At 44.9% G+C, this 24,950-nt stretch overlaps 2 protein-coding genes across 5 annotated transcripts in view; one reads left to right on the forward strand and one right to left on the reverse strand.

Annotated features, from left to right (window-relative positions):
* The window catches only part of RECQL5 (RecQ like helicase 5), a 46,452-nt gene extending 45,148 nt beyond the window's left edge, over positions 1-1,304 (reverse strand). For both annotated transcript variants that reach the window (XM_060202759.1, XM_060202756.1), the window contains exon 1: positions 551-1,304. In XM_060202759.1, coding sequence (XP_060058742.1) covers positions 551-677 — 127 coding nt within the window. In that variant the 5' untranslated portion in view covers positions 678-1,304. The remainder of the gene's footprint in view (positions 1-550) is intronic.
* A 169-nt stretch (positions 1,305-1,473) lies between these two features.
* Positions 1,474-24,950, forward strand: part of SAP30BP (SAP30 binding protein) — a 46,475-nt gene continuing 22,998 nt past the window's right edge. For 2 of the 3 annotated variants that reach the window (XM_007524879.3, XM_060202753.1), the window contains exons 1-3: positions 1,474-1,627; positions 4,496-4,605; positions 9,773-9,820. In XM_007524879.3, coding sequence (XP_007524941.1) covers positions 1,522-1,627; positions 4,496-4,605; positions 9,773-9,820 — 264 coding nt within the window. In that variant the 5' untranslated portion in view covers positions 1,474-1,521. The remainder of the gene's footprint in view (positions 1,628-4,495; positions 4,606-9,772; positions 9,821-24,950) is intronic. The other variant, XM_060202752.1, reaches the window with a different exon arrangement.

Raw genomic sequence — 24,950 nt, forward strand, 5'->3', positions numbered from 1 at the left:
TCTGTCTTCCCCTCCTCTCTCCATTTCTGTCCTATCCAACGACGACATCAACAACAATAACTATAACAATAAAACAACAAGGGCAACAAAAGGGAATAAACAAATATTTGAAAATAAATAAATATTAAAAAAAATATTGTGGGGGAAAAAAGATACGGGATGATCAAACTAAACAACAATGAAACACAAATACTTTGGGATAACTGGGGAGGCATATCTTCATAAAGAATTCCGCTAGAAACAAAACAAAAAGCTGGGCTGGTGAAATAGCTCACTTGGATAGTGTTCTGCTTTGCCATGTACCTGACACAGGACCAAGTCCAGCCCCCACTACACTGAAAGAAGCCTCAATGTTGTGGGGTCTCTCTCTCTCTCTGCCTTTATCTAAACGCAAGGCCCAGCCAAACACACCTGCAAGCTTTGGATGTAAATTCTACACGATTTCTAACACCAATTATAAACTGAGGTTGGGGAGGCCAGGATTATGTTCAGCAGATGTGCCTGATTACAGCCAAAACAAATGTAAAGGTAGGTAATCTGGCAATGTTACCTTTCACTACAGCCAAGGTGGCACTCTCCTGTAAAGGCGTCTTAAAAGAATCAAACCCAAAAACCTTCTTCAACGTGCTCCGAACTCGACGCTCAGGGTCGAAAGGAGAGGAAATCTGGGCGCTCATGTCAGCGACACACAATGGCCAACAGTTAAAGGTGCCGATGAGGATCCTGCGGTTGCTATAAAAGCCCCTTGTTCTGCTTTTTTAAATCCTGCTTAATTTTCTCTCTGAATATAAAGCTGCTTTATTGCACTCGAGCAGCAGTATCATTTTCAAGTAGTATAATTTCAGGTGAACTGTCTCAAGCAATCCATCAGTGGGCAAATTAACATCCGTTTCATGCTCCGTGAAAATAAAAACTATAGTACAGCACAGAGCTAGAAATCAGATCATATGAAGAAATTCAAGCATCTTCGGAACAGTTAAGAGAAATGGAATTGCTTTTCTAAAATCCACCTTTTGCTCCTTCTATATAAGCGCGGCCATGACTACCATCACCCCCGGCCCCCAAGTCCGGACCTAGACTGTCTTCCCTCTTTCCTTCTCCTCAGAGTCCCATACACGCCCTTTACTTCTTTCCCCAGTCGAAGTCTCCCTGTCTCCAAGATATCACATCCGCCCAGGAGGGATGGCCTCTTGCCAGGGTGCTGCGGCTCTCGGCCTCCGGAGCTACGCGAAGTCCCCCATGTGCCTCCCCCAACTCTCCGAAGCCTGAAGTCTGAAGATTCCCTGTCAAGTTATACCCGCACAATGTTTCCGTCGCTCAGTGATGACGTTGCGAGAGTTGATTCCAAGGGTGGGGGGAGTGGGCGGGGAAATAAAGAGCAGAAAGAAACGGCCGTTTTGATTGGTTTCTGGTCTAGAATGGGCGCGGATTTTCCGGGGATCCGGAAGAAGGCCATAGGCCGCCCGGAAGTAGACTTTTTGGCATCATAGGAGTGAGCCACGCCGGAACGGTGGGAGGAAGATGGCGGGGAAGAAGAATGTCTTGTCTTCTCTGGCGGTTTACGCGGAAGATTCAGAGCCCGAGTCCGACGGCGAGGCTGGTATTGAAACGGCAGGCAGTGCGGCTGGTGAGGCCCAAGCAGGAAGTTAAAAGGGCGAGTCGGGTGTCTGCTCGTAGCGCTGTTTTCCTAGAGCGGGAGGGATGGATGGTGACCCCAGGTACCTCGCCCCGGACCCTCTAAACAACGTCCAGGTCCTGGGCGGCACAGACGCTCTTAATAAAACGGAGCCGTCCCTTCCGTTGTTTCGATTATTCTAATAGCGGAGTCTTGGAGTCTCTTCGTGCTGGGCTTTGGGATGGACGAAGCGTGTGGAGGAAAATAAGTACTGAACCGCTACCTGCCCCTTCTGAGCTTACTGTTCGTTTGGGGAGACAGACCGATGAGAGAAGTGCACACGTAGGGTGATAGAGGCTGAGTGTATGAGTTTTAATAGTTAGGAATGTGACCTAAGACTCATCTTGGATTTTCTTTTTCCTTTTTTTTTTTTTTTTTTTTAAGCACACAGCGTGTCTCCACTACAAAAGATAACTAATGTAGATGTAGGCATTTTGCTATTTTATTCTTTTGTTTTGCTGGTGGTGTGTAGGGGTGGGGGATTTGTCTCCAGGGCTTCCCCTCTCCGGGATGAGACAGAGACAGAGAGGGAACACAACCGCAGCAATGAAGCTTCCGTCAGGGTGCAGGGCTCAGTGCTTGAACCTGGCTCATGTGCATGACAAAATAAGCTGTATTTCTGGTCCAGTTCTGTGAGCATTTTAAGACTCTGGCGATAGCCTTACTTTGTGGGTTGTTAGAGTTTCCAGGCGGTTTTGTTGGCTCTAGCAGACTAACAGTCACAGTTTAGGAAATTGCAGTTTATTTCTTTGGGGTCATTGATAGCAGTTACTTAAGATGAACTTTACTTTCCTCGTCTGGAAAATGAAGGATCTTGAACTAGGTTAGCTGCTCTGTTGGCTACTTGTGTGCTGTGTGTGTTTTCTCCCCAGTTAGCAGGTTCTGTAGTAACGTTTGTTTTACTAGAGCACTGCTCAACTTTGGCATAATTTGGTGCCAGGGGTTGAACCTGGGACCTCAGACCCTCAGATATAAAAACCTTTTTCTTATATCCTTTATGATATTTCCTGGACCCTGGTGGCTCTGCTTTAAGCTTAGGAAAAAAATTGTTTCTCAAGTATGTGTGATTGAGAAATTGGTTTCTGTAGGGTTCTGTTCCTGAGGGGGAGACACAATAAATGAGGAAGACACAGTCCTCGTTTCTGTGAAAAGGCAAGTTTACGGGTACTTGTGATACAAAATACATAGCAAAAGAGATTCAGACACCTGTAATAGTTCAGAGGAAGGCTTCAGTTGTTACAAGTGGATTGGAATCATTGGAAACAGAATTTGATACGTTCATTTGTTTTTGAAGATTTATTTTTATTTATTTTTAGATTTTTAAAAATATTCCCTTTTTTGTTGCCCTTGTTTTTTTATTGTTGTAGTTATTGTTATTGATGTTGTCGTTGTTGGTTAGAACAGAGAAATGGAGAGAGGAGGGAAAAACAGAGAGAAAGAGGAAGCGACTCCCTTGCAGGTGGGGATCCGGGGGCTGGAACTGGGATCCTTACGCCAGTCCTTGTGCTCTGCGCTTAACCCACTGTGCTACCACCAGACTCCCGAAGATTTATTTTTTATCGGGGGCCAGGGTAAACTAGAGAATTGCTCTGGCACTTGTGGTGCCAGTGATTTATCTAATTCAGGACTTCATGCATGGAAAGCCTGTGGTCTTCTGCAGTTCTGGGCCAACATACTTGTGCTTTGTTTTGTTTTTTGTCATCATTGGGGCTTCACTGCGCCAGGTTATTTTTTCAGATATAAAGACAGGAGGTGGTACACCTGGTTAAGCACACACAAAACAGTGCACAAGGACCCAGGTTCAAACCCTGGTGTCCACATGCAGGGAAAAAGCTCCACAAGTGGTGAAGCAGGGCTGCAGGTGTCTCTCTGTCTCTTTCCTTCTCATCTCCCTCTCCCCCCTCTCAATTTCTCTCTGTCTCTATCCAATAATAAATGAAGTAAAATAAAATTTTTTAAAAAAGATAAAAACGGGCTAAGCGGTAGCGCAGAGGGTTAAGCACACATGGCACAAAGCGCAAGGACCGGCATAAGGATCCCCATTGGAGCCCCCAGTTTCCCTTCCTGCAGGGGGTTGATTTGCGAGCGGTGAAGCAGGTCTGCAGGTGTCTTATCTTTCTCTCCTCCTCTCTGTCTTCCCCATCTCTCTCGATTTCTCACTGTCCTATCCCAACAACAACAGCTATGACAGCAATAATTACAGCAAGTGCAATAACAAGGGCAACAAAATGGGGAAAAATAGCCTCCAGGAGCAGTGGATTTGTAGTGCATGCACAGAGCCCCAGCGGTGACCCTAGAGGCAAAAAAAAAAAAAAAAAAAAAAGATAAAAACACTGCAGCACTAATGCTTCCTTCAATTTAGTGGCGAGCAGGCTAGAACCTAGTTTGTGTCTATGACAAAGCAAGCACACTATCCAACTGAGCTGTTTTTGCCAGCCTTATTTCCTATTTGTTTTTTTTTTTAATTTATTTATTTTCCCTTTTGTTGCACTTGTCTTTTTTATTGTTGTAGTTATTATCGTTGTTACTATTGATGTTGGCGTTGTTAGATAGGACAGAGAGAAATAGAAAGAGGAAGGGAAGACAGGGGGAGACAGAAAGACACCTGCAGACCTGCTTCACCGCTTGTGAAGCAACTCCCCTGCAGGTGGGTTTCCTATTCTTTTAATGAGTTAGTTCGCTAAATTAAGGTCTTCACAAATAACTCATGGTCATTTACAAGCGATTGAAGTATCTCTTCTATTTTCAGAAATCATTTTGGCTGTTTAAATCCCTGAAACTTCTTACTGTACTTTCCCCATTTTTTTTTTTTCATCTCAGAGGAGAAAGGTGGATTGGTATCTGATGCCTATGGAGAGGATGACTTTTCTAGACTTGGAGGTGATGAAGATGGTTATGAAGAAGAAGAGGATGAGAACAGCAGACAGTCGGTAAATGAATCTATCCCCCAAATCCAACTATGCCCCAAGTATTGTTTCATTGTTAAAACATTCTGATAGTGTTCATTTCATGGCTAAACACACACACACTTTATTTTTGCCTCTAGGGTTATCACTGGGGCTCAGTGCTGTGCCGGCACTATGAATCCACTGCTCCTGGTGGCCATTTTTTCCATTTTATTGGATAGGACAGAAAGAAACTGAGAGAGGAGGGAGAGAGAGAGGGAAAGAGAAAGACAGACATCTGCAGACCTGCTTCACTGCTTATGAAGGATCTCCCCCACACACACACAGGTGGGAAGCCAGGGGCTTAAACCTGGATCCTTGTGTGGGTCCTTGCTCTTAGTACTATGTGCACTTAACTGGGTGTGCCACTGCCTAGTCCTGTACACACATACTTTTTTGGCTTGGTGACAAAATTGGATTGGTTACTAGTACTTCTCTCTTTTTTTTTTTACCTTGCCTCCAGGGTTATTGCTGGGGCTCAGTGCCTACACTGCGAATCCACTGCTCCTGAAGGCCAGTTTTTAAATTTTTTTGGATAGGACAGAGAGAAATTGAGAGGGATGGGGAGGGGAAGAGAGAGAGAGAAAGACACCTACAGATCTTCACTTGTAAAGTGACCCCCCAGCAGGTAGGGAGCCAGGGGCTCAAACCAGGTTCCTTGTGCAGGTCTTTGCTGCTATTCATACTGGTACTTCTTTTTGAATATCAGATTTGTTTTTCACCTGTGTCATTTTATATTGACCTTGAAGTTAAAGTGGGGGTGACATAGCATAATTGTTGTGCAAAAGGCTTCTTTCCATGCAACTGGTGGTAACATAGCTGATGGAGCACACATACTGCCGTTCCCGTGTATTAGGACACAGGTTCAAGCCCCAGGTCCCCACCTGCAGGAGAGGAGTACATGAGCAGTGAAGCAGTGTTGTGAGTGTCTCATCTTATTTATGAAAGAAGTAGGAAGAGAGAACTACAGTATCACTCTGGCACTTGTTCTGCTGGGGATCAAATTTGGGACCTTATACTTGAAAGCCCAACACTTTATCCACTATACCACCTTCTGGATCATTCTCTTTCTCCTTCTCTCCTCTTTTCCTCTCAATTTCTTTCTATCTGTATAAAAAAGAAGAAATGGGGGGGGGAATGATCATTGGGAGCAGTGGATTCATCATGCAGGCACTAACCTCCAGTAGTAATTGGTGGGGAAGAAGGAAAGAAAGGCTTCCATGCCTGAGGTTCTGAGGTTCCAGGTTTAGTCTCTGGTACCACCATAAACCAAAGTTGAGCAGGTGAAAAGTCATGGATTATTTTATTTAGCATAAATGCCATTTTCCCTCACCAGAACACTGTTTAGCTTTGTTTTATGGTAACGCAGGAGACTGAACTGGGACTCCAGAGCCTCAGGTATGAATGTCTTTTGTATAACCGTTATGTTATCTCCCCTGCCCTGCCTATAGACATATTATCTTGAATATGATTTATAGTCAACTATAGTTTTCTTTTTTCTGTTTGTTGTTGTTACCAAGCTTACTGCTAGGGTTTGGGGCTGATACTACAAATTCACTGTTCCCAACAGCTATATATATATATATATATATTTTTTTTTAATTATCTTTTACTTTATTTATTCATTCATTTAAATAGAACAGAAGAAATTGAGAGAGGAAAAGATAGGGAGAGAGACTTGCTTCACCACTTGTGAAGCTTCCTCCGAGCAGGTAGGGAGTGGGGCTTGAACCTGGTTCCTTGTGCGTGATAGTATGTGCACTCAACTGAGTGCACCATTGTCCGGCCCTCCTACATTAGTTCCTAATTTGGTTGGGGCTCATTCAAGTCTTTCAGTTTATTAGGAAAAATGTATTTTGCTTTCCTTTGTGAATTTACCTTTTGTTTATTTAATTATTCACAAAAGCGTGGCCCGGGAGGTGGCGCAGTGATAAAGCTTTGGACTCTCAAGTATGAGGTCCTGAGTTCTATCCCCAGCAGCACATGTGCCAGAGTGATGTCTGGTTTTTTCTGTCTCCTCCTATCTTTCTCATTAATAAATAAAATCTTTTTTAAAAGTTATTCACAAGAGCAAGGGAAGGGAGAGAGAGAATCAGAACATCACTCTGGAATATGAGATACTGGAGATGGATTGATCTCACGACCTCATGCTAAGTCCAACATGACTACTTCTGTGATGTTTTACTTGGCACTTCTTGTCAGACTGCCATTCTTTTCTTTAAAAGATTTATTTATAGAGAACTATAGTAATACTCTGGCATATGCAGTGCCAGGGATCAAACTCAGGACCTCATGTTTGAGAGTACAGTGCTTTATCTACTGTGTCACCTCCCAGGCTGCACTTGGTTTTGTTTGTTTGTTTGTTTGTTTTCTTTTATTTTTACAGGATGGAGAGAAATTGAGAGGGATGGGGGAGAGAGAGACAGACAGGTCTGTTTAACCACTCTTGAAGTGTCTCTCCTGCACGTGGGGAGCAGGGGTTCGAACCTAGGTCCTTGCACATGCTTAAGTGTGCCCTTAATCAGGTGCACCACTGCCCAGCCCCCACACCTGGTTCTTGATTATTTGTAAAATTTGCCTAAAGTTTAGTAGATGCTGGCTAACAAAGACAAGAGGGCCTGTGTTTTAATTAATAAGAAAGACCTTAAATACACTGTTACTTAGGTCTCCTGAGCCAGAATTTAAATTTTGGAGGGGAAAGAAGCAAGGATCAGTCTGGTGTGTAACACAAAAACAACATTGAATCCAGATATAGGCGCTGGCATTTTAGCAACATTTTATTGAAACATTTGGTGCATTTTTTTTTTTTTTTTAACTAGAGCACTGTTCAGCTCTGGCTTATGGAGTATTGAACCTTGGACTTTAAAGCCTCAGGCATGAGAGTTTGTTTGCATTACCATTATTCTATCTACCCTCCACCCCAGTGAATTTTTTTTCCTCCAGGGTTATTGCTGGCTCGGTGCCTGAACTATGAATCCACTGTTCCTGGCGGCCATTTTTTAATTGAATAGGACAGAGAGAAATTGAGAGAGGCTGGAGAGAGAAAGATACATACTTGCAGACCTGCCTCACTGCTCATGAGGCATCCCCCCTGCAGGTGAAGAGCTAGGGGGCACAAACTAGGATCCTTGCTCCAGGTCCTTGTGCTTCATACTATGTGCACTTAACCCAGTGAGCCAGGTCCCCAATGCACTTTGCTGTTTGAAGGTAGTGCTATGTGTTGATAATAAAATGTTAGCATTAAAATAGTTGCCAGATGAAACAAGACTTAGTTTGCTATGTTATGCTACTGAGGAGATATATTAATGCTGATAGTTCAGAATTGATAGAAATGGTTTAGAAAAAGCATTAGAGACTGAGGAGATAGCACAGTGGTTATGTAAATTGACTTTACTTGACTTTTCATGCCTGGGCCTCCAAGGTTCCCGATTTAGTCTTCAGCACCACCATAAACCAGAGTTGAGAAAAGTGCTCTCATTAGTAAAAAAAAAAAAAACAAAAAAACTTTTCCAGCCTTTTCTTTGAATATATCTGACAACATCCATTAATTATTTTCCTTCAGTGTGTTTGGATGGTGTGTGCTTTTTAAAGTGGATCCACTTTTTTTTTTTTTAAACCAGAGCACAGCTCTGGCTTACGGTGCGGGGGATTGAACCTGGGACTTTGGAGCCTCAAGCATGAGAATCTCTTTGCATAACCACTATGCTGTCTACCCTCTACCCAGTGGATCCACTTTTATCTTCCTTAGAATTCTCATTATTCTTTTGCTTTCTTTCACACTTAAGGAAAATCTTCTCATCAAGGCTGGAGACACAACATAACAAAGGCAGAAGTGCTTAAGGCTCCCAAGTCTCCGGTCAGTCCCCAGTACAAACTTAAGCCAGAGCTACATGCTCTGGGATCTTCTCTCTTCTCTCCTCCCCCCATCCTTTCTTTTCTCTCTGCATCACTCTCTCAACAAATTAAAATATGAATTAATTATATGTCATTCCCAATTAGCCAAATGACCTAAAATGTGAATAGGCCTGGCTGAACTACATTACATCTCTGATTCTTTGGTGTTAGTAGTTTCATTTGAATAAGATTCTGGAGATTGTATTAAAAACTTTTGACCACTGGCACCTTATAGGACACTTCTCAAAGCCATTAACTTTGTCCATATGTTTCAGATAATTGTACTAACATTTGAATATTGGGTTGAAGTTCAGTTTAATAGTAAGAGACAATTGCAAATGAGGCTTACATAATCTCTTCTGTGCTAATTAGAGGCTCCTGTGCATTGAAGTATTCTAGATAGTAGAATGGTGACACTGGATACAGCAAAAGGTGTGACTAGTCCTTGACCCTCATTATCATTCAGTGCACAGGGGAGAATTGAGCATAGCTCACACCTTGGAGCATGTCGGACACACCTGGTACTTTGTGTTAGGCAGATCCTTTGGCCATGGAACAAGCTTGCATGGACAAGACAGAGCCTGACAGTTCTATGAGAGCTTAGATGGAGGCAGGGCTTGCTCAGCTGGAACCCAGCAAAGGGTGGGCCTTATCCTTTCTTCCCGCTTTGTCTGGCTACTTTCCCCAGTCATTGACAACTTAACTTCCTCCTGCTCAGAATCTCCTTCACCCTTATAAATGGTGCAGATGTTGTCCTGTTGGCTCGCTGAGGTAGATAGACAGGTGTGTGTGGGTTATGGCATTCTCACTGTGAATAGTGTATTAGGTCCGGGTGGGATGTGTTTGTGTGCATGTAAAGCAAAGAAGGAAAACACGTTCAGATTCATACTTTTAAATCATTAATGCTTCATATTCTATGCAGTTTGGGATTGGCCTTAAATGAAGCACATTTCAGCCTGTGGATTTTCAGTCTTGTGCGTTTTCATTAATGTAGACTATGACACAGCTGGACTAACTGTTTACTTTGACCTTCTTGGTCTTTTGTTTCCCTATGTCACCCCCACCTCCCCTCTAAGAAGACAAGGATATATCCTTTCCCTCCTCTCTCTAGGCCTGGGTCATATGGTATGGGAGGGCTTCTTGGTGGGATGCTCTGGCTAGGTAAGTTTGCCCCAACCTCTGATTATGCGTGAGAGAATCATCAGGCCTGCTCCTTTAAGCTTACTCTAATTATTAATCTAAATTCTTTGTCTTGTAGGAAGATGACGATTCAGAGACTGAAAAACCCGAGACTGATGACCCAAAGGTATTTGATGTTGGCTGTGGTTGGGGTGGCTGGATGTTAACAAGACATTTTAATCTGCTGGCTCAGTTTGTTATGTCCAGTTAAGGTCTGTCCCACTGATATGCTGTGCATCCATATCCAGTATTTCTGGATAGAACCAGTTTTATAAAGAAAGAATCTAAGAGGTCACCCTGGAATGAGTTATGTCCTGAGATAGCTCAGGTCTCCAGCCTTGTAGTTAGAGCCCTGCTTCAATCATGAAAGGCCAGAGACCTGGCTGGCCACTGTAAACCACCTGAATCTGTCCAGATTTGCTTTGTTCCCTATAGAGGGTGAAATTTAGGAATGTTTCTAGAATCCAGAAGCCATATGGACTATCTTGTGTTCTGGTTCTCTTTATTCTAGGAGGTGGGTCATCTGACAGTCAGAAAGACTTCTGTAGCTATGGTGTCACATATATATGGAGAGAGAGAAATTGAGAAGGGAGAGAAAAAGAGAGGCACCTGCAGCACTGCTTCACTGCTTGCAAAGCTTCTGCCCTCGCATGTGTAGACTGGGGGCTTGAACCTGGATGCTTGCACGTTGTAACATGTGTGCTCAACCAGATGCATCACCACCCAGCCCACAAAGTAGTCTCTTTTTAAAAAGTTTTTTGTTTATTATGAGAGAATGAGAACCAGAACATCACTCTTTCGCATGCAGTGTCAGGAATTGAGCTCAGAACCTCATGCCTAAGAGTTCAGTGCCTCATCCACAGTACCACTGTCTGGGCCACCTGAATGGTTTTATTTGATGTGGCATAGGCACTTTTTTTTTTTTTTTTTTTTTTTTGCCTCTAGGGTTTTCATGGGCACAGTGCCTGCATTACAAATCCAGTGCTCCAGGAGGCCATTTTTTTCCAATTTCTGTTGCCCTTGTTATTGCTGCTGTTGCTAGACAGGACAGAGAGAAATGGAGAGAGGAGGGAGAGAGAAAGATAGACACCTGCAGACCTGCTTCACTGCTTGTGAAGTGACCCCCACACACACACAGGTGGGGAGCCGGGGGGGGGTGGCTAGAACGAGGATTCTTACACCAGTCCTTGAACTTTGTGCCATGTATGCTTAAGCCACTGCACTACCACCTGGCCCCCTGGAACTTTATTGATTTAATATTGGATAGAGACAGAAATTTAGAGAGGAAGGGGAGATAGAGAGGGAAAGAGACAGACCCCTGCAGCCCTCTCCACCACTTGTGAAGCTCTTCCCCATAAGTGGGGGCCAGGGGCTTGAACCTGGCTCCTGGTACACTGTAATGTGTGCATTTAACCAGGTGCTCCACTGCCTGCCCCCCCTTTAATATTTATTTATTCCCTTTTGTTGCCCTTGTTTTATTGTAGTTATTGTTGTTGATATTATCATTGTTGGATAGGACAGAGAGAAATGGAGAGAGGAGGGGAAGACAGAGAGGGGGAGAGAAAGACACCTGCAGACCTGCTTCACCACCTGTGAAGCGACTCTCCTGCAGGTGAGGAGCTGGGGGCTCGAACTGGGATCCTTACGCAGGTCCTTGTGCTTTGTGCCACGTGCGCTTCACCCGCTGCACTACTGCCCAACTCCCCTTGGCCCCTCTTTTTTTTTAATATTTATTTTATTTATTTATTCCCTTTTGTTGCCCTTGTTGTTTTATTGTTGTAGTTATTATTGTTGTTGTGGTTGTTGGATAGGACAGAGAGAAACGGAGAGAGGAGGGGAAGACAGAGAGGAGGAGAGAAAGATAGACACCTGCAGACCTGCTTCACCGCCTGTAAAGCGACTCCCCTGCAGGTGGGGAGCCGGGGTTCGAACCGGGATCCTTATGCCGGTCCTTGTGCTTTGCGCCACCTGCGCTTAACCCGCTGCGCTACAGCCTGACTCCCCCATAGCCCCTCTTTTTAAAAGATTTATTTATTATTGGATAGACAGAAATTGAGAGGGGAGTGGGAGACAAAGAGAGACAGAGACACCTGCCACCTCTCCAGATTCAAAGGAGGTCTCGAAACTTTACATCAGGCTCAACCTGACGCTGTTGACTGGCTACGGAAGAAGGGAAATGCTAGAAGAAGAAGAGACACCTGCAAACATGTTTTACCAATTAGGAAGCTGTTCCCCTGCAGGTGAGGACCAGGGGCTTGCACCTGGGTCCTTAGCACTTAATCAGGTGTGCTGCCACTTCTTATATTTCCATCCCACCAGATACCAGAAGCAACTAGTCATTTCTTGTCAAATTCCTATTGTGATGGTTAAGCTCCCTTGCGTTAGGCAGTCTTTTTTTTTCCCCCTTTTCTTGCCCTTGTTTTATTATTATTGTTGTTATAGATGTAGTCATTGTTAGATAGGACTGAGAGAAATGGAAAGAGAAGAAGACAGAGGGGAAGAGAAAGACAGACACCTACAGACCTGCTTCACCGCCTGTGGAGCGACTCCCCTGCAGGTGGGGAGCCGGTCCTTGAGCTTTGTGCCACTGTGCTACCGCCTGACTCCCAGGCAGTCTTGTATAGTGTTTGTTAGACATTGGTATGAGTGTGCCCATTAAGGAAACTTTTTTTATGAGACAGGGAAAGATTGATTCTATTAAGGTCTGGTGTATTTAAATTCTGTGATTAAAAACTACTTTTAGGGGCTAGGGGGCCAGGCGATAGTGCAGCAGGTTAAGTGCACATGGCGCAAAGCATAAGGACCAGCTCCCTGGTTCAAGCCCCCGGCTCCCCACCTGCAGTGAGGTCGCTTCACGAGCAGTGAAGCAAGTCTGCAGTTGTCTATCTTTCTCTCCTCTCTGTTTCCCCTCCTCTCTCAATTTCTCTCTGTCCTATCCGACAACAACAACAAGGACAACAAAATGGAGAAAATGGCCTCTAGGAGCAGTGATTCACAAAGCAGGCACAAAGCCCCAGCAATAACCCTGGTGGGGGGCGGGTACTTTTAAACCAACTGGTAGAATGTAGGAAAATATACCTGATTGCAGTGTAAAGTGATGTCATAATAGGATGAATTGTTCCCAGTTTGAACTGACTCTGTTTGGATCTAACTGTGTACAAACATTAAAGTGAGTAAAAGGTTTTGAGTGATGCTAATAAGAAGAGACTTGACCAAGAAAGAAGGTCTGGACAGCAGCATACAGGAGAAAAAACTATAAATGCAGCTTCCTTCTAACGCTGGAGCTTAGGCTTAGGGTCTCCTTCGTTACTAAGTAGGAAGACAGACTCTGCTTGGACTTGCAGAAAGAAAATGGTCAATATCGGCTGGGACAGAGTTCTCCTAGTAGAGCACATACCTTACTAGGCACAAAGCCCTGAGTTCAAGCCCCAGCATCACATGGAAGCACTGTGGATGGCACCAGGGTTTCTCTGGTCGTGGAACTGCTATGGTGTCTCCTCTTTCTGTGTCTTTCTCTGAAAAAATAATGACCAAGTTGGCCCAAGACAATGTATCACATTTAAAGGGAGGGAGGAGTTAGTGGTATTGGTATTCATATTCTGTCTTAGATTTTGGGGTATGTGAGTCTTAGAGTCTGTACATGGAATAAGCTCTAGAAACTGCCAAGTGTCAAAAAAAAACTGTTGTGGAGGGAATAGAGACTTTATGGGGTCTGGAACCTTTATCTGTTCGGTGCCAGCCTTTGTCTAAGTCTGGTGCCTTCTGGGGAAGTCAGCCAGGGAGCAGGATGTGTGTACTTATCTGTCACCCCTTCTAGAGTACAGTAACAGAAACAGCAAGTCCCTTGGGAATGATGTGCCTTTATGAGGAAGAGCAGCAGAAAGAAAGGCAGAATTGAACGTTTGTTTCCCTTCCTTAGTCCCGCATGAAGGTTGGAAAGATGGTTACTTAGGCTTGCGCCTTGTGTATATGCCTTACGCCTTGTGTATATGCCTTGCGCCTTGTGTATATGCCTTACTACACCTCATTCAGAATTCAATTTTCTCTCTTTTGAGAGAGGGAGAGCAAGCACAGCATCAGTGTCATGGAGGCTGGTCTCAAACCTGGGCCACACTGGCAGAGAAGCACACTGCTACCGTGAGCTACTTTGCCAGCCCCATTTGAATTTCAAGTATGATTGTGGAATCAAAAGTTTTGCTGGATTGGCTTCTGTTTTGTCAGGGATCTCTACGCAGTCAGAACACAAAACCCAGTCCTCACAGTAACTTGTAGTCCTTTAATAGGGGAAGCATGGAGGTGTTTATTCTGATATCTTTGAGTCCCCACTGGTTAGCAGAAGCCCGTGGGGTGTAGTGACATGTGGGAGTCCCAGAATGAGTCTTTGCTTCCTGTGCTTAGTACTAACTTCATTTCCCACCTGGGTTAGTATCAGACTCTTCACCTCAGTCCCCTTAGCACACTCTCTGTTCTTGACCTCTTCTGACACATTTAAAAATTTTAGTTAATGGGCTAGAGAGATGGATAGCATAATGATGATGTAAAATTGACTTTCACTCCTGAGGCACCAAGGGTCCCATGTTCAGTCCCTAGCACTACCATAAGCCACAGTTGAGCAATGCTCTTACTTAAAAAGAAAGAAAAGAATTAATAATTTGGTATCCAAAATCCTTAATTTGGAATATTTCTACCTTAAGTTTCTCAAACTTCCAGCAATAAAATATCTGGCCCCAAATCGATCATGAGAGTTGTTTGGGCTGGTCAGTGTACCCGTGTAAGAATAACTACTTTCATAAAATAAGAACTGTGACCCAGAGGGCTGGTGCCATTTGCCTGCGTTTATGCACTGAGCCAGAGACGGGCTTAGAAGCCAAAGCTCTTAAATCCCAGTTCAAGGCTCTTTTCTTACACATGACCACATGCCGGTGACTGAGGGTCCCTACTGTCAGCATCAGGGTGAAGTTGAATATAGAATCCGTCACCCGAGAAATGTGAAGTGAGCCCAGTGTATTCAGTGTGGGAAACGCACCCCACTGTCACCTGTTGGCACACTGACCGCAAGGAGACTGACTGACTGACTGACTGACTTCATCCCCAGTGCTCCTTTGGGAGACGCTATTGTGATAGGCTGACTCCGTGGTTACCCCAAGTCCCTCACAGCAGAGAGGTTTGGGATTGTCAGTACTTACTCCCCTGCCCCCTTAAGATCCATTAAGAAGAAATGAATCTGCGAAAAAAAAAAAAAAAAGATGAAAGTAAGAAAGCTTTTACCTTCATGACTAAGTGGATGGTTAGAGACAGATTGTGTCTTTTTATTGCTACTTGAAGAGAAGAATTTTTCTTTAAATACAGCTTTTTCCATTCCTTTCTTTCTCCATATGTGTAATTTAGGGAAGAGATTCAGAGGGAAGGGAGAGATATAGAATGGTTTAACCACTTGTGAAGCTTCCCCCTGCAGGTAGAGATTGGGGGCTTGAACCTGGGCCCTTGTGCACTGTAATATATGCACCTCTACTAGATATGCTACCACCTGGGACCCTGGGAAGAACTTTTTCATTTACTGCTCTATCCAAAACAGTGCTGGGAAAGAATTAAGATGAATGGATTGGTATAACAGTCTTTACCACTAGATGGCACACTTTCCCCCCTCTCCTTTTGATTCTCAAAACAGTTTTGGTTTTTTCACATTTAAAAATTGAGGATCCTGGGAGTCGGGTGGTAGTGCAGTGGGTTAAGCGCACGTGGCGCAAAGTGCAAGGACCGGTATAAAGATCCCAGTTTGATCCCCCGGCTCCCCCTGCAGGGAAGTCGCTTCACAGGTGGTGAAGCAGGTCTGCAGGTGTCTATCTTTCTCTCCCCCTCTCTGTCTTCCCCTTCTCTCCATTTCTCTCTGTCCTAACAATGATGACATCAACAACAGTAATAACTATAACAACAATGAAAAACAACAAAGGCAACAGGAAGGGAAAAAAAACAAATATAAAAACAAATAAATAAATAATTTTTTTTAATTGTTGTTGATGTCGTCGTTGTTAGATAGGAGAGAGAGAAATGGAGGGAGGAGAGGGAGAGAAAGACACCTGCAGATCTGCTTCACTGCGTGTGAAGCGACCCCACTGCAGGTGGGGAGCCAGGGGCTCAAACTGGGATCCTTACGCCGGTCCTTGTGCTTCGCACCACGTATGCTTAACCCACTGCACTACCGCCCAACTCCCTCACTTTGGTTTTATCTATTGATATTTACTATCTTAGAAGTTAAAATTGAAAATGATTTTTAAATAAACCCAGTACTTAAAATCATGTTTTTATGAAAAACCGCTTTATCTGAAACAAACCAAAAGCAGGTGTCCTTAACTACTCATGTAATAAACATCCAGTTTCTGGTTCTCAGAGTGACTCCTGCATTCAGTTTGTAGAGGCTCTGACTCCACAAAGATAGCTTGTGATAGCTAGCCAGGGAAAGCAGTCTGACGAACAGACCTTTAGGTACTTTATTTATTATTGCACAGAGACAGAGAAATTGAGAGGAAGAGAGAGAGAGACAACTGCAGCCTTGCTTCACCAGTTGTGAAGCTTTCCCCCTGCAGGTGGGGACCAGGGGCTTGAACCTGGGTCCTTGCGCACTATGATGTGAACATTTAATCAGGTATGCCACCGCCTAGCCCCACATTTTGTATCCTTAAAATCCACAGGTTTTGGGTCAAAGAAATAGTTCACAGAGTAAAACATGTGCCTTGACATACGTACAACCCAGATTCCACACCCCACACCACATGGGAGGTGCTGTGGTGCCCAGAGTAACTCTAATGCTGTGACACTTCTTTCTTTCTTCCTATCTCTCTCTCTCTCTCTCTCTCTCTCGCTTGCTCGCTCGCTCGCTGTGTGTGTATGTGTATGTACGCATATCTGAATGAAAGTAACCCAAAATGTATATATATGATAACCCCAGTCCCACCAGAAAAACAAAAAACAAAACCCTCAGGTTACTTGCACTTAGAATGACTCTTTTAGCTCTTTTTCAGACAAGCTTTAACAAACCATTTGGAAAGACTGTCCTAAAAGAAATCCATAGACTGGGAGTCGGGTGGTAGCGTAGCAGGTTAAGCACAAGTAGCACAAAGTGCAAGGACTGGCATCAGGATCCTGGTTCGAGCCCCCCCCCCCGACTCCCCACCTGCAGTGGGGTTGCTTCACACGCAGTGAAGCAGGTCTGCAGGTGTCTATCTTTCTCTCCCCCTCTCTGTCTTCCCCTCCTCTCTCCATTTTGCTCTGTCCTATCCAACAACAATGACATCAATAATAACTACAGTAAGATGGGAGTCGGGCAGTAGCACACCGGGTTAAGCACATGTGGCACAAAACGTAAGGATCCCGGTTCGAGCCTCCAGCTCCCTACCTGCACAGGAGTCGCTTCACAGGCGGTGAAGCAGGTCTGCAGGTGTCTGTCTTTCTCTCCCCCTCTGTCTTCCCCTCCTCTCTCCATTTCTCTCTGTCCTAACAATGACGACAACAATAACTACAACAACAATAAAAAATAAATAAAAAAAAAATAACTACAATAAGACAACAAAGGCAACAAAAGGGAATAAACAAATAAATAAATATTAAAAAGAAAGGAAGAAAGAAAGAAATCGGCTGAAGCTAGGAGATAACTAGTGCGCATTTCCCTTGGGTGCCAGACTTGCACCCGACACAGAGAAGGAAACGCCACGAATGGTGGAGTGAAGAAGCTGTGATGTCTCTCCTTTTATTTTCTTTCTACTCTGTTTCTATGTGAGATTGAAAGGAGAAAAGGGTCTACCGGGAGTAGAAGAACTGTGCAAGCATGAAGCCCTGACAGAAGCGGGAAGAGTGGGAGGAAGAAAGGGGGAAATAATTATAGCTTGAGTTGGACTAGACCCCAAAGGGCTCTTTAGAACAGAACTTGGGTATATGGATAAGCAAAGTTGAGTACTTGCTAACTTCATTATCTACTGACTTAAGAGAGTACAAGCATTGAGTATAATGCATTGCCCTAGCTTTTATCATTGTAGTGTTTGAAGTTACCTATGGGTGGGTACATAGTTTCATATTAGAGAATTATAAGAAAGAATAACTCTGGACACTCAAACGCATATGCCCTGTAGGGAGCCTTTGTTGTCCTGCTCCATCAACCTGACATGGCAGGAATCAAGCTTCAGGACTGCTGCATTTGCCCTACCTTCAGCCCTCTGAGCCTTCCTCTTCAGTAAGCAGTCTAGCTCAGATGTTCTGGTCAGTCAGCAGAAGGTGGCGCTGCTCTGCTGGACAATCAGGCTAGATGTGCCAGGCCACTGTCCGCCTGCTCACAGCAGGGGTGTCTGATGGCTTGAGTGTTTCCTCCATCTGTTTGCCCTTAACATCTGAGCTGCCCTGAGGCCACACTCCTTTGTCTCTGTTTTACCTTAGTTGCCCTGGAACATTTTCCCTTGTTTATTTTCTCCCCACTCCCACAGTTCCTGTGGATGAAGGTATTTCCACTCACTGACTATCCCCAACACACCCTTCCTTTGAAAATGAGCACAGGCATTAATGACCTGGAGCCAGAAAGCTGGAGTGGCTGGCTGGGAGGGCCAGCTCCTCTGTGCAGGGTGGGATGGCTGACCTCCCTGAGGTGTTGTGGTCTAGGCTTCGGCTCAGGGAAAGAATCCTGACCCAAGGAGCAAACATCTGTCAAAACAAAATAGTGTCTTTGAGTTACATAGAAGGCATCGGGTGGGGAGAAATTGTTCTGATATTTTCTAAAAGGCGTGCGTAAACCCAGATAAAGTTAACATTTTAAATTTTCTTGGGGCTCAGAAGTGGTGCAGAAATGGCGCTCACACCTCTGAGCTGGTTCCGTGGCCTTGGCATTCGGAGAACCTGACTTGAGTGCTGGTTTGACTTCCTCCATCAGTGAAACCACAGGCACACAACTTAAACTATACCCAACTGGCCTGCGTCAGGGCTGTGGTAGCCATTTTGCTGGGTGGTTTTGACAAGGCAAGAGAATGTGTGTGAACGTGATTTCTGTTTAGTCTTAGTTATTAATCAGGGAGAGGGAGAGGGAGAGGGGCAGCGCATCACCGTGGTACATGTGCTGCCAGGGATTGAACTTGGGACCTCCTGGTTAAGAATCCAATGCTTTATCCACTGCGCCACCTCTGGACCACTGAGGGTTCCATGTTTTATCCAGGCCACTGAACATGATTGTTCAAAGTCAGCTGTTAGCAGTGTTCAACTTCTTCTGCATAACTGAATTTGACTACATGCCCTTAAAAGCCTGGAGGTGCCGTAATTTCCTTTCACATTATGAGCCTTACCATCTTCACTAATCAATAGGTGCTTAAAAAAATAAAATAAGCAGGAGTTGGGTGGTAGCACAGCGGGTTAAGCACAGGTGGCACCAAGCGCAAGGACCAGCGTAAGAATCCCGGTTCGAGCCCCCGGCTCCCCACCTGCAGGGGGGTCGCTTCACAAGCAGTGAAGCAGGTCTGCAGGTGTCTGTCTTTCTCTCCCCCTCTCTGTCTTCCTCTTCTCTCTCCATTTCTTTCTGTCCTATCCAACAACAACATCAGTAACTACAAGAATAAAACAACAAGAGCAACAAAAAGGGAATAAATATTTAAAAAATAATAATAAGCAAAATAAAACAAGGGACAGGGGTAGATAGCATCATGTTTATGCGAAGAGACTCTCATACCTGAAGCTCTAAAGTCCCAGGTTCAATCCCCTGCACCACCATATACCAAATCCTTTCTCTCTCTAATTTTTATTAGATAGGATAGGGGGAAATAGGAAGGAAGGAAAAGAGAGAGAGAAAGAAAGAAAGGGGGGGCCAGGCAGTAGCGCAGCGGGTTAAGCGCACATGGTGTGAAACACAAGGACTGGCATAAGCCCCCACCTCCAGGGAGGGTCGCTTCATAAGCAATGAGGCAGGTCTGCAGGTGTCTCTCTTTCTCTCCCCCTCACTGTCTTCCTTTCCTCTCCTCTTTCCATTTCTCTCTGTCCTATCCAACAACGACGACATCAATAATAATAACCATGACAACGATAAGGCAACAAGGGCAACAAAAAGGGGAAAAATAGCCTCCAGGAGCAGTGGATTCATGGTGCACTGAGCCCCAGCAATAACCCTGAAGGCAAAAAGAAGAAGGAAAGACAGACACCTGCAGACCACTCATGGAGCCAATCTGCTGCAGGTGGGGAACAGAGACCCGAACCCTGGTCCTTGTGCTTGGTAATATGTGTGCTTAGCTGGGTGTGCCCCCACCCGGCTTCCTATATGATTCAGTCTTTAGCCCCGCCCTTCCGTTCAAATCAACTCAGACATGACTCACTGGAGCACATAGACGAGCTTTTTCTCTAGATCATCGTAATTAAACGTTTAGCCATCTAGTCATCTTCTTAAGATAGGGACTTAACACCTGCTTTGCTCTGATTTGCTATAGGTTAGTTCCTGGATAGGTTTTCCTCCTTGGCTTTTGATGTTGGCTTACCCAATGGTTGTGAGGGTTCCATAGAAATTGTTACTGTATGCAGCCTGGAGGGAACTTGGGAAGTGGTGTAATTAGGTTTTGGGTTTAGATCCCAGCATTGGTGTTTACTGGGCAAAAGTATGCTTCATTGTACCTAGTTTCAGTATATTCGTCTGTAAGGTGGGAGGAATTTTGTGTGTGTGTTGAGGCCTGAATCATGTATGATACTTCCTAGCTCTGTGTTTAGGATGCTAGAGGGCAACTATAGGTTACATCCTGACTCATCTGTGATCAGAGAAGAAAATGGCCTTTAAGTGTGGCTGGTTTGTAAGCTACCCACTATTTGTTGTAGCGTGACCTTTGAACTCTTCAGACTGTCCATACGTAACTTTGCATCCGCTGAAATGAATGTCCAGGTGGCTTGGTCTTTAACCAGTGGGACACCTAGAATTGGCATTACCTTGTGGATTTACTATCTTGGAAAGAACCCACCCACTCCAGCAGCAAACAGGACAGACACAGATCAGGCTGTGGGAGTAGTTCTTCTGTTGTCCACATTTAAAGAAATCCATGCTAGCTTCTTTGTCTTGTTTGCCACCTTCCAAAGGCCTGGCTACATCTTTTTCCAAGCACCCTTAGGAGAAACATGGGAGTTGCAATGGGACGGTATAACCACTTTTCTCCTGATGACCGCCTCCTCTTCGCTTCCCCACACTGCCGGCCGGGGCCCTTCTTGACTGTACTTGTTCCAGGTCTACTAAACTGAGGCTCCCAGCAGCCCCACCCCAGCCCTACATGGTGCTGCAGCCCAAAAAGAGCCTCTGCATGCCCAGTCTTCCCACCCATTGGCCCTGCAAGCCCCAGCATACTTCCCCCCTTCAGGCCCAGATGCCTCAGATTACTAGCTGAGGTGTGGCTGGGTGCCTCCTTCCCCAGTTGGGATTTATCTTTCTGAAATTATGTGATGCAGAAAGTAAGTTGCCTGTCCTTGTCAGCACTTCCCACTGAGAGAGACAGAGGCCGGCATTTTACCACAGAGCTATATCTCTGGCCTGTGTCCTTTGCAACCCTGCCATTTCTGGCTTCAACACCTACTCTCATTTGTGTTCCTAGCTTTGGAGTTAAGTAAACTTTTTTTTTTAATTATCTTTATTTATTTATTGAATCGAGACAGAAATTGAGAGGGAAGGGGAAGATAGGGAAAGAGACAGAGAGACACCTGTAGCACTGCTTCACCACTCGCAAAGCTGTCCCCCTGCAGGTGGGGACTGAGGGCTCGAACCCGGGGCCTTGCGCATTGTTACATGTGCGTTCAACCAGGTGCACCACAACCCAGCCCCAAGTAAATCTTTCCTAAACAACACCTTAAAGATACATTCTTCAAGAACTGCCTTAAAGACAATTAGATAATTCTCCTCTACCTCTTAGTGTGTGTATAATGATGGGTTCGCATTTTTATGCATTTATCAGCTAAATTTGCCCAGGATATTGGTCTAACTGCTCAGCTAGCTGGGAAGCCTCTCAGGATAATCTTCTCTTGTCTCCTTGTGGAGTTGGGAGCCTTAAAGCCTTCACACAACTGTCCTCAGCTCAGAGATGTCTGAGTTTCGTTTTGTTTTGTTGGTGTGTGTTTTTGTTGTAGTATAGTAGTTGTTTGTTTGTTTGTTTTGAGATGGTTCCCTTGTGTTTGTCTAACTCCAGGACTTTCACTCCTTCAAATAGCAACTAGGAGCATAGAAAACATTTTATAGGAAACTTTTTTAGTGCAGAAGCTGGGCAGTGGCGCACCTGACTGAGCGCACGTATCCCCGTGCTTAAGGACTTGGTTCAAGTCAACACCCCCCACCTGCAGGGGGAGGCACTTTCCGAGCAGTGAAGCAGGTCTGCAGGTGTTTTTCTTCCTCTTTCTTTCTTTCTTTTTTTAATCTTTATTTATTTGTTGGATAGAAACAGCCAGAAATTGAGAAAGATGGGGGTAGTAGGGAGAGAGACATCTGCAACACTGCTTCACCACTCGCAAAGCTTTCTCCCTGCAGGTGGGGACTAGAGGCTTGAACCTGGGTCCGTGTGCACTTGTAACATATTCACTCAGCCAGGTGCTTCACCACCAGTCCCTCTTTATCACTCCCTCCCCTCTCAATTTCTCTGTCATGTCAAATAAAATAGAAAAAAGGGAAAAAAAAGTGCAGCCTGGCCCTATCCTGAGGCTCAACTCAGATCATGTCTGCCCCCGGACACAGCTGACACTGTGGCAATGAGAAAGAGAGATGGAGGACCTTCTCTGAACATTTTCCACTACTCCCAAGAAACTCAGGATTTCAGGTGTCTGTCTTCAATCTGAGATTCCACTTGGAATAGTAAGATAGGCGAGTCCACTGTATCTTAAGTGGCCCCACCAACTCCCCCCCCCATTTCCTTTTTTTTTTTTTTTGCTGAGTGCTTGTCTTCCAGGAAGGCTGTGTATGTGACAGTGGCCATTCCTGACTGGCAGGGTACAGTGGAAAGCAGTGTGCTTTTCTCCAGGATTCTCCTAACAGCCCGCCTGCTCCCATGCCACGGGGGCTGTCCGCACACAGCTTTTGGTGCAGTGGCCTTTGATGGCCCTTGCAGTGACTGGTAGCTCTCATTTCACACTCCTTACTGTGTCCCAAACCACTATAATTTTATTTTTTAGACATAGATATTTTTTTAATTGCCACCAGAACTTGGTACCTATGAATCTGCCACACCTGATGGTCACTTTCTCTCTATATGTGTGTGTGTGTGTGTGTGTGTATATACACACACACAGAGAGAGAGAAATTGAAAGGGAAAGGAGATATGAGAAAGAGACACCCTACAGATGAGGACTGGGGGCTTGAACTCAGGTCCTTGCACAAGGTAATGTGTGTACTTAATTGGTTGCCCCACCACCACCCAGCCCGAGGCTTGGAAATATCTTGATCAAAGTTGCAGAGTTGCTGCTTCCTCGACCACCTGAAGTGATTCACCCATGCATTTCAGAATCCCTTGTTTTCACTGTCATTTTGATGCCTTCAAGAGGGGACATGCCCCTATGGAAGAAATGGTAGTCGATGCTGCCTGTAATTTCATGACCTGCCCGGAGAATTAAGTAAGATCTTTAATTGTGGGTTTCAGTGATTTAACTTGACTATCCTCAGACGTTTGCTTTGGTTTTTTGTCTGACTCTCAAGAGTGGCATAATACCTCAGAATATTCCCCAATATTAGGTTGCCTTTTGTTAATTTTTTTTCTCATGAAGTAAAGAATATTAAGTAGGGTGGCACAATGAATAAAGCATTGGACTCTTTTTTTTTTTTTTGCCTCCAGGGTTATTGCTGGGGCTCGGTGCCTGTACCACAAATCCACTGCTCCTGGAGGCCATTTATTTTCCCCATTTTTGTTGCCCTTGTGTTGATGTTATTATAATTATTGCCATTGATGATGTTGTTGTTACATAGGACAGAGAGAAATTGAGCTAGGAAGGGAGACATAGGGAGAGAGAGGGGACAGGTGGTGGCACACCTGGTTGAGTGTACATGTTACAGTGTGCAGGGAGACCAGGGTTCAAGCCCCCAGTCCCCACCTGCAGGAGGAAAACTTCACCAGTAGTGAAGCAGGGCTGCAAGTGTCTCTCTGTCTCCCCCTTCCTCTCAACTTCTGGCTGTCTCTATGCAATAAATAAATGAAGATAATTTAAAGGGGGAGATAGACATGTACAGACCTGCTTCACCACTTGTGAAGCAACCCCCCTGCAGGTGGGGAACCGGGGCTCGAACTGGGATCCCCGCTGGTCCTTGTGCTTCACACCATGTGCACTTACCCACTACACTACCGCCCAACCCCCTCTTTTATTATTATTATTGTTTTATTTATTTATTTTCCCTTTTGTTGCCCTTGGGTTTTGTTGTTGTTGTAGTTATTATTGCTTTCATTGATGTCATCATTGTTAGATAGGACAGAGAAATGGAGAGAGGAGGGGAAGACAGAGAGGGGAGAGAAAGATAGACACCTGCAGACCTGCTTCACCACCTGTGAAACGACTCCCCTGCAGGTGGGGAGCTGGAGTCTCGAACCGGGATCCTTATGCTGGTCCTTGAGCTTTGTGTCACCTGTGCTTAACCTGCTGCGTTACCACTGGACTCCCTTATTATTATTTTATTATTTATTTATTGGATAGAGACAGCCAGAAGTTGAAAGAGGCATAGAGAGGGAGAGAGACAGAGAGATATCTGCAGCTCTGCTTCACCTCTTGTGAAGCTTTGCCCCTACACGTGAGGACTGGGGGCTCACACCCAGGTCCATGTGCACTGTAACACATGCACTCAGTCAGGTGAACCACCCTGGCCCCTAAAACATTGGACTCTCAAGCATGAGATCCCGAGTTCAGTCCTCAGCAGCACATGTACTAGAGTGATGTCTGGTCTTTCTTCTCTCTCTCTTTCTCTTTCCCCCTCCCCCTTATCTTCTTCATGAATAAATAAAATATTTTTTAAGAGATGATAAATCTTATGTAGAAAAGAGAGTGAGAAGTTAAAAGTTCCACTCTGGTACATGCAGCACTGGAGATCAAACCAGAAGACCCCAGGTAGACAAGTTGGTTTTTGTTTGTTTGTTTGTTTGTTTGTTTACATTTTACTTATTTGATAGAAGGTAAGACAGAGGGAGGAAGTAGAGGCAGTCAGCTTGCAGACTATTCTACCACTCATGAGGCTTCCCCTGCTGCAGGTGGGACCAGGAGCTTGAACGTGGGTCCTTGAGCATGGTCATTTGCGTGCTCTCCTG

The sequence above is a fragment of the Erinaceus europaeus genome, chromosome 12 (genome assembly GCF_950295315.1).
Source record: "Erinaceus europaeus chromosome 12, mEriEur2.1, whole genome shotgun sequence".
NCBI classification, from domain to species: domain Eukaryota; kingdom Metazoa; phylum Chordata; class Mammalia; order Eulipotyphla; family Erinaceidae; genus Erinaceus; species Erinaceus europaeus.